Raw genomic sequence first — 13,743 nt, 5'->3', positions numbered from 1 at the left:
ATTAGAAACACATGAAAGTCAGCAGAGCAGAGAACTTCTGACTGAAATGTGGTGCTAGTAGTTGTGCTAGTAGGCTTTAGACAAAATTATCACAAACACAATAACACTGTCCTGTAAATGAAACACGAACTGCATGCAACCTTTTGAATTTTCGTATCATCAGATTGTGTAGAGTTATGAATCAACTCCAGGTATACACCATCGTATCATCAGATTGTGTAGAGTTATGAATCAACTCCAGGTATACACCATCGTATCATCAGATTGTGTAGAGTTATGAATCAACTCCAGGTATACACCATCGTATCATCAGATTGTGTAGAGTTATGAATCAACTCCAAGTATACACCATCGTATCATCAGATTGTGTAGAGTTATGAATCAACTCCAGGTATACACCATCGTATCATCAGATTGTGTAGAGTTATGAATCAACTCCAGGTATACACCATCGTATCATCAGATTGTGTAGAATTATGAATCAACTCCAGGTATACACCATCGTATCATCAGATTGTGTAGAGTTATGAATCAACTCCAGGTATACACCATCGTATCATCAGATTGTGTAGAGTTATGAATCAACTCCAGGTATACACCATCGTATCATCAGATTGTGTAGAATTATGAATCAACTCCAGGTATACACCATCGTATGAAACATTGTTGCAGTTCTTTAGAACCTATCCAAAATACATTTGCTTTTCAAAGTTAAATTGAGGGCGCTGATCCAAAAATGTTTCCCCTTGAAAATACAAACAACTGGTATAGTTATTACTTCAAAAATTCTGGCGCTTTTACCCAAGCAATCAATACAAATTAGCGAACACTCAAGCTTAAATCTTGTTTATAACCTAATTGTGTTTTGAAATGTGCAGGCATGACAATTTTGGGTATGTAATTGTAATAGGACACCGTGCTGGGTACTGATTGCACCCAATCATGATTTTTTCCCCCCCTGTCATTTAGGATTGACAACACTGTTAGTTAGCCCTGATGTTTTTGAAATTGTGTTAAGTTTCCTATTCCAACATACTGATATTTTGTTTTACTTCATTGCAAAGACTCAATTAAAAAGGGCACTGGTAAACTGAGTAGGCTTACATATTTATTTCCAATGTACATTATTCAATGTACAAACATCTTTCAATGATTTTGCCTAGTTACTTGGCTTGATAACCCTTTGACCACTAAAATCAAAATAAAATGAGTAGTTCCACTTCTCCTTGAACAGTCTCATCAATATCCAGAACACAACTTTGATTTAATGCTGCCACCAAGTGGAGCTATATGATAAAAGTCTATTGGTTGTCAGCTGCTGAGCAGTTGTAAAGTAGGATCATCATAGTATCATCAACTCCCTCCCTCTCTCTACCGCACCTGCTGTCTCGACCTCTGAATGCTCGGCTACGAAAAGCCAACTGACATTTACTCTTGAGGTGCTGACCTGTTGCACCCTCTACAACCACTGTGATTATTATTTGACCCTGCTGGTCATCTATGAACATCTTGAAGAACGATCTGACCTTAATGGCCATGTACTCTTATAATCATCACTGGGCACAGCCAGGAGAGGACTGGCCAACCCTCAAACCCTGGTTCCTCTCTAGGTTTCTTCCTAGGTTCCAGCTTTTCCAGGGAGTTTTTCCTAGCCACCAGGATTCTAGATTTGCATTGCTTGCTCTTTGGAGGTTTAGGCTGGGTTCTGTATAAGCACTTTGTGACATCTGCTGATGTAAAAAAGGCTTTAAAAAACAATGTTATTGATTGATAGGATAGTAAAACCCTACGAAGACAATAGATAAAATCTACAATTAGAGAACATAAAAGCGTAATGGTAAAACACTTCTACAAAATGTAGGCTGTAATTCAATCGTAATGGTCTAATTTAGATGTCCAGCTTGGTCACTACAGCTGCGGTGGCTATAAGGTGACAATAATGCATTCTCCTCCCCTCAGCAAGCCCATGTCCTATAAAAACAGATCAATTTAACATACCCCATTAAGTTAGGATGACAGCTTGTCAGTATTGAACACCACAGTTCTTATTTCGACATGTCCCTGTTCCTCCTTATACAGCTGACACTTCTTGCACTCATTATTGCTGGAAATGATTTATTCTAGGAAAAACTGAGTTATTTCACATATTTGTACAACATGTATGCTACTGCTTTAGTTAAATACTGATCTACACATTGCTCTTATTACATGGATGGATGTGCTTCTGTACACCACCAGGTGGCAATCGAGCTCTGTAAACGGTTAATCTGTTCTAGTACATCAATCGTCAGGCAATAAACAAGTTTTACTCTGTGTAGAAACTCCTATTTCCTCTTGGAGAACATCCTACCGATGAAAACAGGCTGCTACCAGAACTCTCCTATCCCATACTGAACAAAAAACATCAACATCCACACATTTGCACAAAAAAAGAGAGAAGTTTATTAATCTGTCAATATACGTATATTGTTTGATTATTTTGTCAATTATAATCACGTTTTGTAACATTTTAGGTTTGTTATACTTTGGGGATATTTATAGTTGTAGACCTACTGTAAATTCATGCATGTACTGTAATTATGTCCTGTAAATTGGCATACAATACAGTCTATGACTTAGCCTGTGGTTGTTCTGTAAATAGTGGATAAGATCTGTCCTCAAAAACAATATTCTCTAAAACATAATATTTTGTACATTAATTGGGTGCAGTGACTTTTCCTTCATCCATACTCTGGTTAACCCTTGAGCAATTATTTTGAGTCCTATCATACTGCATTCGTTTGCACAGCCAGACAACTTTAAGTGGTTTCAAGGATTAATCAAAAAACCTAAAATTGATTAAATGTAGGGTATAAACCCCTTATTAATACACAGCTGCTAGTGTAGTGTAGCAATTTAGACTTGATCCCTGAGTTTTATTTACAACCTGAGTATTGTTACATGCACACAATAACGCGATTATTGTTGATAGATTAATAAAATAGTTTGATTAAAACATGTACATGCTTTGCAAGAAGATAGATTTCCCTAATAATCCTGTTTACATGGACAAATCTGAAATCAAGCTAACTGATGGCACTCTGATGAATGCAGAAAATAGCCAATCAAAATAAACGTTCTACCACAGCAAATCAAATTTATTTATATAGCCCTTCGTACATCAGCTGATATCTCAAAGTGCTGTACAGAACCCCAGCCTAAAACCCCAAACAGCAAGCAATGCAGGTGTAGAAGCAAACATGTTCTTTTTGGGAAGCATATTTGATTCTGAATCGGACATATAAAGTTAAGTGAAAACGACTTCTACTACTCATACATTCAGTTGTTCTGAACACACTCCACTAGCACTAAAGAGGGAGGTTTGCTCAGCTCGTACTAGCACATGCGCAGAACAAATACAACGCTGGATCGCCGATTAAGGTGTTTAGATGTCCTAATAATTCGAAAGATTGCTCAGAAAACCAGGTGTTTTATTCGGTGTATGCTTACTTCAATTTTGACTTTACGCCGATTAAGACAAGCAGAGTAATGTGTTTACATGACTATTGCATAGTCTGCCTGCTGCCATAATCCATTTATTATCGAATTATTAGTGTGCATGTAAATGTACTTATTGAAAATCTGCCTGCCTCAGCTCTCATTACCTGTACATGAGTGACTTTCCTAAACTTCACATCCTCATTGCCTTTTAAGCGAGTCCCAGTCCAAACCAGCTGGAGTAGGGATAACCTTTTCCCTTAACATGCTGCTCAACAAGGGCTGTTTCCTCTCATGCATAGAGGGTACTTCAAATTCATGCCTTCCTCCTGGTATAATCATAACTGCGGAATATGGTTGTATTTGCCTTACACTCATTAATAGACACGTTTGATCTCAGATGTCTCAATGTACAGCCTCGGTAAGATGCTTCGTGAAAACCTTTCATAGCATTTTGACGCTAAAACAATTGATCTGGGAGTGTGGTAAAGTTCAGTGAATTCCACCTGACATCATCTCCCAAGTCCCCACTTTCTCTTGCAGTTTCAATTCATATCAAAACCTTTTTGATCAAATTAAACTATTAAAAAGCATATATTTTTCAGGAGATAGATATGAAGCTGCTACCACTGCATTTCTCTCTGGACATTGCTGTAAGCAGCAGGCATGATAACAGGTTTCTACTGCACAGCATACAGTGGCATGCAAAAGTATTCACCCCCCTTGGCATTTTTCCTATTTTGTTGCATTACAACCTGGAATTAAAATATATTTTTTTGTGGGTTTGTATCATTTGATTTACACAACATGCCTACCACGTTGAAGACCCAAATATTTTTTCTTGTGAAACAAACAAGAAATAAGACACAAAAGAACGGAACACTTTAGCGTGCATAACTATTCACCCCCCCAAAGTCAATACTTTGTAGAGCCACCTTTTGCAGCAATTACAGCTGCAAGTATCTTGGGGTATGTCTCTATAAGCTTGGCACATCTAGCCACTGGGATTTTTGTCCATTCTTCAAGGCAAAACTGCTCCAGCTCCTTCAAGTTGGATGGGTTCCGCTGGTGTACAGCAATCTTTAAGGTCATACCACAGATTCTCAATTGGATTGAGGTCTGGGCTTTGACTAGGCCATTCCAAGACATATAAATGTTTCAGTATGCTTAAGGTCATGTCCTGCTGGAAGGTGATCCTCCGTCCCAGTCACAAATCTCTGGAAGACTGAAAGAGGTTTCCCTCAAGAATTTCCCTGTATTTAGCGCCATCCATCGTTCCTTCAATTCTGACCAGTTTCCCAGTACCTGCCAATGAAAAACATTGTCCTCGGGGTGATGAGAGGTGTTGGGTTTGTGCCAGACATAGCATTTTCCTTGATTGCCAAATAGCTACATTTTAGTCTCATCTGACCAGAGTACCTTCTCCATATGTTTGGGGGGTCTCCCACATGCCTTTTGGCGAACACTAAACTTGTTTGCTTATTCTTTTCTTTAAGCAATGGATATTTTCCTGGCCACTCTTCCGTAAAGCCCAGCTCTGTGGAGAGTATGGCTTAAAGTGGTCCTGTGGACAGATACTCCAATCTCTTTGTTGCCTCTGATTAATGCCCGCCTTGCCTGGTCCATGAGTTTTGGTAGGCAGCTCTCTATTGGCAGGTTTGTTGCGGTGCCATATTCTTTCCATTTTTTAATAATGGATTTAATGGTGCTCCGTGGGATGTTCAAAGTTTCAGATTTTTTTTTATAACCCTACCCTGATCTGTACTTCTCCACAACTTTGTACCTGACCTGTTGGAGTACTCCGTCTTCATGGCGCCCCTTGCTTAGTGGTGTTGCAGACTCTGGGGCCTTTCAGGACAGGTGTATATATACTGAGATCATGTGACACTTAAATTAATTTCACTTCAATTTGGACTATTTTGTGTATGTCCATTACATGAAATCCAAATAAATATCAATTTAAACTACAGGTTGTACTAAAACAAAATAGGAAAAACGCCAAGGGGGATGAATACTTTTGCAAGGCACTATGATATCATGCAACTCGATGGAGTCTTAGACGGATAGAGGCTTGGGTCAGTCAAAGGCAAGCTACTCTACCTGGCAAGGGGCCATCAAAAGTTTCAAAATTTCTCTGAGTTTAGTTTATTAGGATCCATATTAGCTACTGCACGTGCAGCAGCTACTCTTCCTGGGATCCACAAAACATGCACATTATAGAACAGTTGTGAGAAAATAATACAAATTGGAATTCATCTCATGTAAGTGTGCATTCCTGTTAAATCCATAAGAACCACTTTTCCTGCTGTGGTTTCCATATATAGTGCGATAGTACTTCAATCATCAATACTTAATTCAAGCACATTTTATTTCTCAGCTGAATAGACAAATCAAATTCAAAATAACATTACTGTATGTCACTGCTCCACATTTAATTCTAAATCAACATACATTTTCTTACAGTATATAAAACAGCCAAAATGCTTCATAATACATTTCAAAGGGGCCATAGAGTGCAAATCTCTATGTACATTTGAGTTAAAAAGTATGTACAACTGTCCTGCTTCTCACATCCCACTATTTGAACTGGTTATCGATGAGGGTGCCTTTCATCTTGGTTGTCTTTGCCTCCAGTTCAGCCTGTTGATAGAAATACTTTTTAAAATTGTATATTAAAAAAGGCCCAGTGCAGTCAAAATTATATTTTCCCTGTGATTTGAATCATATTGTACAACAGCTGATGAAACTAACACTGTAAAGTCTAAACAAATTTAATGCGTGTTATTTCCTGATAATACAATATACACAGGACCTTCTAATCAGCAGGTTTTGCATGGGTGGAGTTTTGGCTTGGCTGGTGACATCACCAGGCGGTATACGCTTTATTATAAACTGGGCGGTTGGAGCCCTGAATGCTGATTGGCCGTGGTATATTACGTGTACAACAAAACATTTATTTGTACTGCTCTAATTACGTTTGTAATCCGTTAATAAAAGCAATAAGGCACCTCGGGGGTTTGTGATATGGCCAATATACCAGGGCTAATGGCGGTATCCAGGTACTCCGCGTTGCGCCGTGCTTAAGAACAGCCCGTAGCTGTGGTATATTGGCCATATACCACACCCCCTCGGGTCTTAGTGCTTAAATAAACCATTAACAAAAAAGTTCAGAATCTCTGCCAAGCCATTTGTTTATTTTTTACAATTTTAATGGAAAACTATAACAGTAGGGTACAAAAATGTTACCCAGAAATGATTTGATGGTGACATAAGTTGCATTGGGCCTGTAGGGATTTTGAAAGGAACACGTAATATTTTAGCAATTATTTGTATTTCTTTGGGGTTTTTTAAGGACACTGCTTAGAAAAGGTTAGAATGGCTTTGAATTCTCTGGGTTCGCGCCCAGGCTCTGTCGCAGCCGGCCTCGACCGGGAGGTCCGTGCGGGGACGCACAATTGGCCTAGCGTCGCCCGGGTTAGGGAGGGTTTGGCCGGTAGGGATATCCTTGTCTCGTCGCGCTCCAGCGACTCCTGTGGCGGGCCGGGCGCAGTGCGCGCTAAGCGAGGGGGCCAGGCAGGTGCACGGTGTTTCCTCCGACACATTGGTGCGGCTGGCTTCCGGGTTGGAGGCGCGCTGTGTTAAGAAGCAGTGCGGCTTGGTTGGGTTGTGCTTCGGAGGACGCATGGCTTTCGACCTTCGTCTCTCCCGAGCCCGTACGGGAGTTGTAGCGATGAGACAAGATAGTAATTACTAGCGATTGGATACCACGAAAATTGGGGAGAAAAGGGGAAAAAAAATAAAAAATAATAATGGCTTTAAATTGCTTCTTACCTTATCATAATCCAAAAAACATCCATTGACAGGACGTGAAGAAGATTTGTATGGCTAATGTTTCTGCTATTGTTGTCAACTTTGAATAAGAACCAAATTGTGATACAGGAAGTTTCACGAGGGCACACACCAGGCTAGTTGGGTTTAAAAAAAAAGGTCTGATTTGGAGCATTCTAAAAAAGTATATTTTATTTGTGGATTTCTATTCCTTTGCTACTGCTGGTATGTAGAGTGCATTCAGAAAGTATTCAGACCCCTTCACCTTTTCCACTTTGATTCGTTACAGCCCTAATCAAAAATGGACAAAAAAATTATAATTCCCCCTCAATCTACACACTACCCTATAATGACAAGGCAAAAACTGATTCAGAAATGTTTGCAAATGTATAATACACTGCTCAAAAAAATAAAGGGAACACTTAAACACAATGTAACTCCAAGTCAATCACACTTCTGTGAAATCAAACTGTCCACTTAAAAGCAACACTGATTGACAATAAATTTCACATGCTGTTGTGCAAATGGAATAGACAAAAGGTGGAAATTATAGGCAATTAGCAAGACACCCCCAATAAAGGAGTGATTCTGCAGGTGGTGACCACAGACCACTTCTCAGTTCCTATGCTTCCTGGCTGATGTTTTGGTCACTTTTGAATGCTGGCGGTGCTCTCACTCTAGTGGTAGCATGAGACGGAGTCTACAACCCACACAAGTGGCTCAGGTAGTGCAGCTCATCCAGGATGGCACATCAATGCGAGCTGTGGCAAGAAGGTTTGCTGTGTCTGTCAGCGTAGTGTCCAGAGCATGGAGGCGCTACCAGGAGACAGGCCAGTACATCAGGAGACGTGGAGGAGGCCGTAGGAGGGCAACAACCCAGCAGCAGGACCGCTACCTCCGCCTTTGAGCAGGAGGAGCACTGCCAGAGCCCTGCAAAATGACCTCCAGCAGGCCACAAATGTGCATGTGTCAGCATATGGTCTCACAAGGGCTCTGAGGATCTCATCTCGGTACCTAATGGCAGTCAGGCTACCTCTGGCGAGCACATGGAGGGCTGTGCGGCCCCACAAAGAAATGCCACCCCACACCATGACTGACCCACCGCCAAACCGGTCATGCTGGAGGATGTTGCAGGCAGCAGAACATTCTCCACGGCGTCTCCAGACTCTGTCACGTCTGTCACATGTGCTCATGTGCTCAGTGTGAACCTGCTTTCATCTGTGAAGAGCACAGGGCGCCAGTGGCGAATTTGCCAATCTTGGTGTTCTCTGGCAAATGCCAAACGTCCTGCACGGTGTTGGGCTGTAAGCACAACCCCCACCTGTGGACGTCGGGCCCTCATACCACCCTCATGGAGTCTGTTTCTGACCGTTTGAGCAGACACATGCACATTTGTGGCCTGCTGGAGGTCATTTTGCAGGGCTCTGGCAGTGCTCCTCCTGCTCAAAGGCGGAGGTAGCGGTCCTGCTGCTGGGTTGTTGCCCTCCTACGGCCTCCTCCACGTCTCCTGATGTACTGGCCTGTCTCCTGGTAGCGCCTCCATGCTCTGGACACTACGCTGACAGACACAGCAAACCTTCTTGCCACAGCTCGCATTGATGTGCCATCCTGGATGAGCTGCACTACCTGAGCCACTTGTGTGGGTTGTAGACTCCGTCTCATGCTACCAGTAGTGAGAGCACCGCCAGCATTCAAAAGTGACCAAAACATCAGCCAGGAAGCATAGGAACTGAGAAGTGGTCTGTGGTCACCACCTGCAGAATCACTCCTTTATTGGGGGTGTCTTGCTAATTGCCTATAATTTCCACCTTTTGTCTATTCCATTTGCACAACAGCATGTGAAATTTATTGTCAATCAGCGTTGCTTCCTAAGTGGACAGTTTGATTTCACAGAAGTGTGATTGACTTGGAGTTACATTGTGTTGTTTAAGTGTTCCCTTTATTTTTTTGAGCAGTGTATATCAAACCGTAAATATCACATATACATAAGTATTCAGATCCTTTACTCAGTACTTTGTTGAAGGACCTTAGGCAGTGATTCTAGCCTTGAGTCTTTGGTATGACGCGACAAGCTTGGCACATCTGTATTTGGGGAGTTTCTCCCATTCTTCTCTGCAGATCCTCTCAAGCTCTGTCAGGTTGGATGGGGAGTATCGCTGCACAGCTATTTTCAGGTCTCTCCAGAGATGTTCGATCGGGTTCAAGTCCGGGCTCTGGCTGGGCCACTCAAGGACTTTCAGAGACTTATCCCGAAGCTACTCCTGCGATGTCTTGACTGTGTGCTTAGGGTTGTTGTCCTGTTGGAATGTGAATCTTCGCCCCAGTCCGAGGTCCTGAGCAGGATTTCATCAAGGATATCTCTGTACTTTGCGCCAATCATATTTCCCTCAAACCTGACTAGTCTCACAGTCCCTGCCGCTGAAAATCACCCCCACAGCATGATGTTGCCACCACCATGTTCCACCGTAGGGATGGTGCCAGGTTTCCTCCAGACGTGACGCTTGGCATTCAGGTCAAAGAGCTCAATATTGGTTTCATCAGACCAATCTTGTTTCAGGTGCCTTTTGCCAAACTCCAAGCGGGCTGTCAGGTGCGTTTTACTTTGGAGTGGCTTCTGTCTGGCCACTACCATAAAGGCCTTATTGGTGGAGTGCTGCAGAGATGGTTGTCCTTCTGGAAGGTTCTCCCATCTCCACAGAGGAACTCTGGAGCTGTCAGCGTTATCATCGGGTTCTTGTTCACCCTCCTGAACAAGGCCCTTCTCCCCAGATTGCTCAGTTTGGCCGGGCGGCCAGCTCTAGGAAGAGTCATGGTGGTTCCAAACTTCTTCCATTTAAGAATGATGGAGGCCACTGTTCTTGGGGACCTTCAATGTTGCAGACATTTTTTGGTACCCTTCCACAGATCTGTGCCTCGACGCAATCCTGTCTCGGAGCTCCACGGACAATTCCTTTGACCTCATTGCTTGGGTTTTACTCTGACATGCACTGTCCACTGTGGGACCTTATATAGACAGGTGTGTGCCTTTCCAAATCATGTCCAATCAATTGAATTTACCACAGGTGGACTCCAATCAAGTTGTAGAAACATCTCAAGGATGATCAATGGAAACAGGATGCACCTGAGCTTTTTCGAGTCTCGTAGTAAAGGGTCTGAATACTTATGTAAATACGTTGTTTTTTTAATAAACCTGTTTTCACTTTGTCATTATGGGGTATTGTGTAGATTGATGAGTAACACTTTTTATTTATAATCCATTTTAGAATAAGGCTGTAACGTAACAAAATGTAGAAAAAGTCGAATGCACTGTATGTAATTGATATTTGGCACTAGTTGCAGGTTGAAATGTTACATGTATACCTTAAGTGTATGACCAATACATAAGTTGTATGGTTGTGTACACTGGGTAACTGAGTCAGAAATCCTATTAAGATCACACACTAGGATCAGGATAAAGCTCAAACACTTGACAGGAATGGAATTGGAATCCTCACCAGCTCTTGTAGTCTCTTCTTGCTCATCCCCTTCCTTTCCAACTGCTTCTCAATCACTTTAGCATTCTGGGCATACGAGTCAGCAATTTCTCTCTGAAGATGAAACAAACAATAATATGTATTGTATAATCATCTCTACTGTTTCTGAGCACATGTTCATCCAGCAACATCATTTTAGGGTTGGGAAAATTACTTGCATATAATCTTCAGGCTGAAGATTTAATTAAACAATTCAAAATGTAATCTTCAACACAAACACAAGAAACACCATAACTGCAAACCTACCGCCTCAATTTCCTCTTCCTCCTCATCAACGGTAGACACGGTGACAGAGCTGAATTTCCCCATGTCTTTGGTCCTTTTTGTCATCATTACCTGGTATAAGGATGAATTTTTAAAAAACTCTAAACGCAAGGAAAGGAACATTTGTATCTGATTTTTCCTCATTGAAGTTATAGCTGTTGGGCTATTAATGAAGCCTGGGAACATAAATGGGATTTCATGTCCTTTTTGTCTGCTCAGAAATACTGACTGACAGCACAATGGACAAATTTTACACACTAAGCCTTTACACTTTTCGGACCAATCATGTAATAAAAAAGCAATTACTGGGCCTCCCGAGTAGCGCAGCGATCTAAGGTACTGCATTGCAGTGCTAGAAGCGTTACTACAGACCCGGGTTCATTCCCAACCGGCCGTGGCCTGGGACTCCCATAGGATGGCCCACAATTGGCCCAGTGTCGTCCGGGTTAGGGTAGGGCTTGGCTGGGGATGCTTTACTTGGCTTATCGCGCACTAGCGACTCTGTGGCGGGACGGGTGCCAGCAGGCTGACTCTGGTCGCCAGTTGGGCAGTTTTTTCTCCGACACATTGGTGCGGCTAGCTTCCGGGTTAAGCTGGTGGGTGTTAAGGAGCGCGGTTAGGCGGGTCATGTTTCGGAGGACGCATGACTCCACCTTCGCTTCTCCGGAATCTGTTGGGGAGTTGCAGCAATGAGACAAGATCGAAATTGGGAAGAAAATAAAAAAATATACTATTACTGTGTAATGAATGCAAATTATTAGTTTAACTACAAAACTGAAAATCTGAGGAAACGTGTCACATACCCTGACTTTTTTAGGAGCCTCTGGCTTTTGACTGTAGACACTGGTATTCCCAATCCCAAGGCCAAACTTGACAACAGCTCCATCAACGATGAATGTAACTGGAGTATTCTTAATTTGGTGTTGATAGAAAAGAAGTAGGCCACACCTGTTCAGAAAGACACAGAACAAAAGAAGACAGGTCAGCCAGTCCATTTTGAAATGTAACATTTGTATTCTTTTCTGTTCACTTGAGTTTACTCTTCCATTTTCTTAAAGTTTTTTGTGTTATATTTATAATTGTGGCTGAGAACTGAGGAGCGGTTCAGAGGCTTTGGATGAGGACCAAAGACCAGGAGAGAAGAAAAGGTTACATAAAATGTAACTGAACAATAGTTATAAATAATTTTACAGCATATAACAATTATATTAGTCTCAAAGTTGATTAAGAGTAGGCTATTTGACCTACAGTTCAACTGTGAGACCTAAAAATCAAACTTACTTTCCACATTTCTTGCGATACTGCCTTTCAATCCCCTCTGCCCTGTGATGAAAAAAACAATACCAATCTGCATACGTTTCATATTTTGGGCATTTTTTCAGTAACACATTTACCAACCGAAATTAAGTTGCCAAATACCACAAAGCAATTTTCACATTTGAGATCAAACTGATGAATAATGATAGATGGGTGGTGTGGAAGGCTCATCAGCATGATATTTAGATAGTAGACCAAGATGAGCAGTGAATTTCTTAGTACCTTTTTATGTAAACATTCTCATCGTCTTCTACATTACAGAACTTATGTGCATGTTTGGCAGCATCTATTACTCTTGCTTTGTCTCGTGGCCGCATCGGTAGTTTCTCCAGTTGACAGTCTGTAAAATCAAGCGGAAATAACATGATGGCATGTCAGTTTCGTGTCCTAATACAACATTTGACAAGTCTGCAAAAACAGGCTGTATTTTCTCTAAGGTAGCTCAATATTGTGAAACCATAAGTTTCCATAAGTTCTCTATGGTTAAACAAGACAATATAAAAAACCTGAAACAACATTCTTATTCACCTCCACTTTATAGCTGGGCAATAGGCATCCTAAATAACCCTACACATTGTCTGCTTATTCAATACTCACGGGAAATAACATTACACCCTGTAAACAGCGCGTGATACTGATGGTTTGAGGTCAAAGAAAATAGATGCACTAAAGGCTGTGGTGTGATGAAATACTTGAAAGCTTTCTCCTGTCTAGGTAATTGACTGTGAAAATCCGCAATGTAACTTCCCTGACTCTTATCAGCCTGTGTAACACATTGGCCGAGGTAGCTACTGTTGGCTAGTGCTAAGCTAACATTTGTGGTGGTGGTGGTAGCAGCTAAGTTACCTAACTAGCTACCTACCTACCTAGGGCCACGTTTACCCGGAAAGCTAGCTAGCGCTCTCTCTATGACATGTTATTCTTGATTAACTAGCTAGCTATAGATCAAATACAGAACTTCCTATACACATTTTGAATACTAGAGCTAGCCAACGTTTGCTAACTACTATGGCTAGCTAGATAACTGCTAACTAGTTAGCTACTCACCGAGAACCAACACCATTTGCCCGCACAGACAATAATAAACATGAAGAGGCTTTTCTCCGTCATCGTATTCCTCTCGATCTCGGGTGTCTGAACAAACAACACTTCGTGAGACGACTTTCGGCATTGTTCCTAAAGTTAGCTACTTGAAATTGGGCAAACGGGGTAAGCAAAAACTCAATAGACAAAAAACGTTTTGCTTTATCTAAAAAAAAAAAAAAAAAAAACGTTTTGCTTTATATGCTGCTAGCTTGTCGATTAATGATTACGTAGACAATAG

The 13,743-nt window shown here is 41.6% G+C and overlaps 1 protein-coding gene across 1 annotated transcript; it reads right to left on the bottom strand.

Annotated features, from left to right (window-relative positions):
* Positions 1 to 5,827: 5,827 nt before the first annotated feature.
* Positions 5,828 to 13,738, bottom strand: steep1 (STING1 ER exit protein 1). Its single transcript, XM_071334567.1, has 7 exons — positions 13,467 to 13,738; positions 12,642 to 12,759; positions 12,384 to 12,425; positions 11,906 to 12,050; positions 11,085 to 11,174; positions 10,800 to 10,892; positions 5,828 to 6,117 (listed from the first exon to the last, which is right to left on the bottom strand). The coding sequence occupies exons 1-7, from the start codon at positions 13,588 to 13,590 to the stop codon at positions 6,055 to 6,057; spliced, it is 675 nt and encodes a 224-aa protein (XP_071190668.1). The 5' UTR covers positions 13,591 to 13,738; the 3' UTR covers positions 5,828 to 6,054.
* Between the last annotated feature and the right edge of the window lie 5 nt (positions 13,739 to 13,743).

This window comes from Salvelinus alpinus, chromosome 1, assembly GCF_045679555.1.
Source record: "Salvelinus alpinus chromosome 1, SLU_Salpinus.1, whole genome shotgun sequence".
NCBI lineage: Eukaryota > Metazoa > Chordata > Actinopteri > Salmoniformes > Salmonidae > Salvelinus > Salvelinus alpinus.
This window is presented reverse-complemented; position numbering and strand designations above follow the sequence as displayed.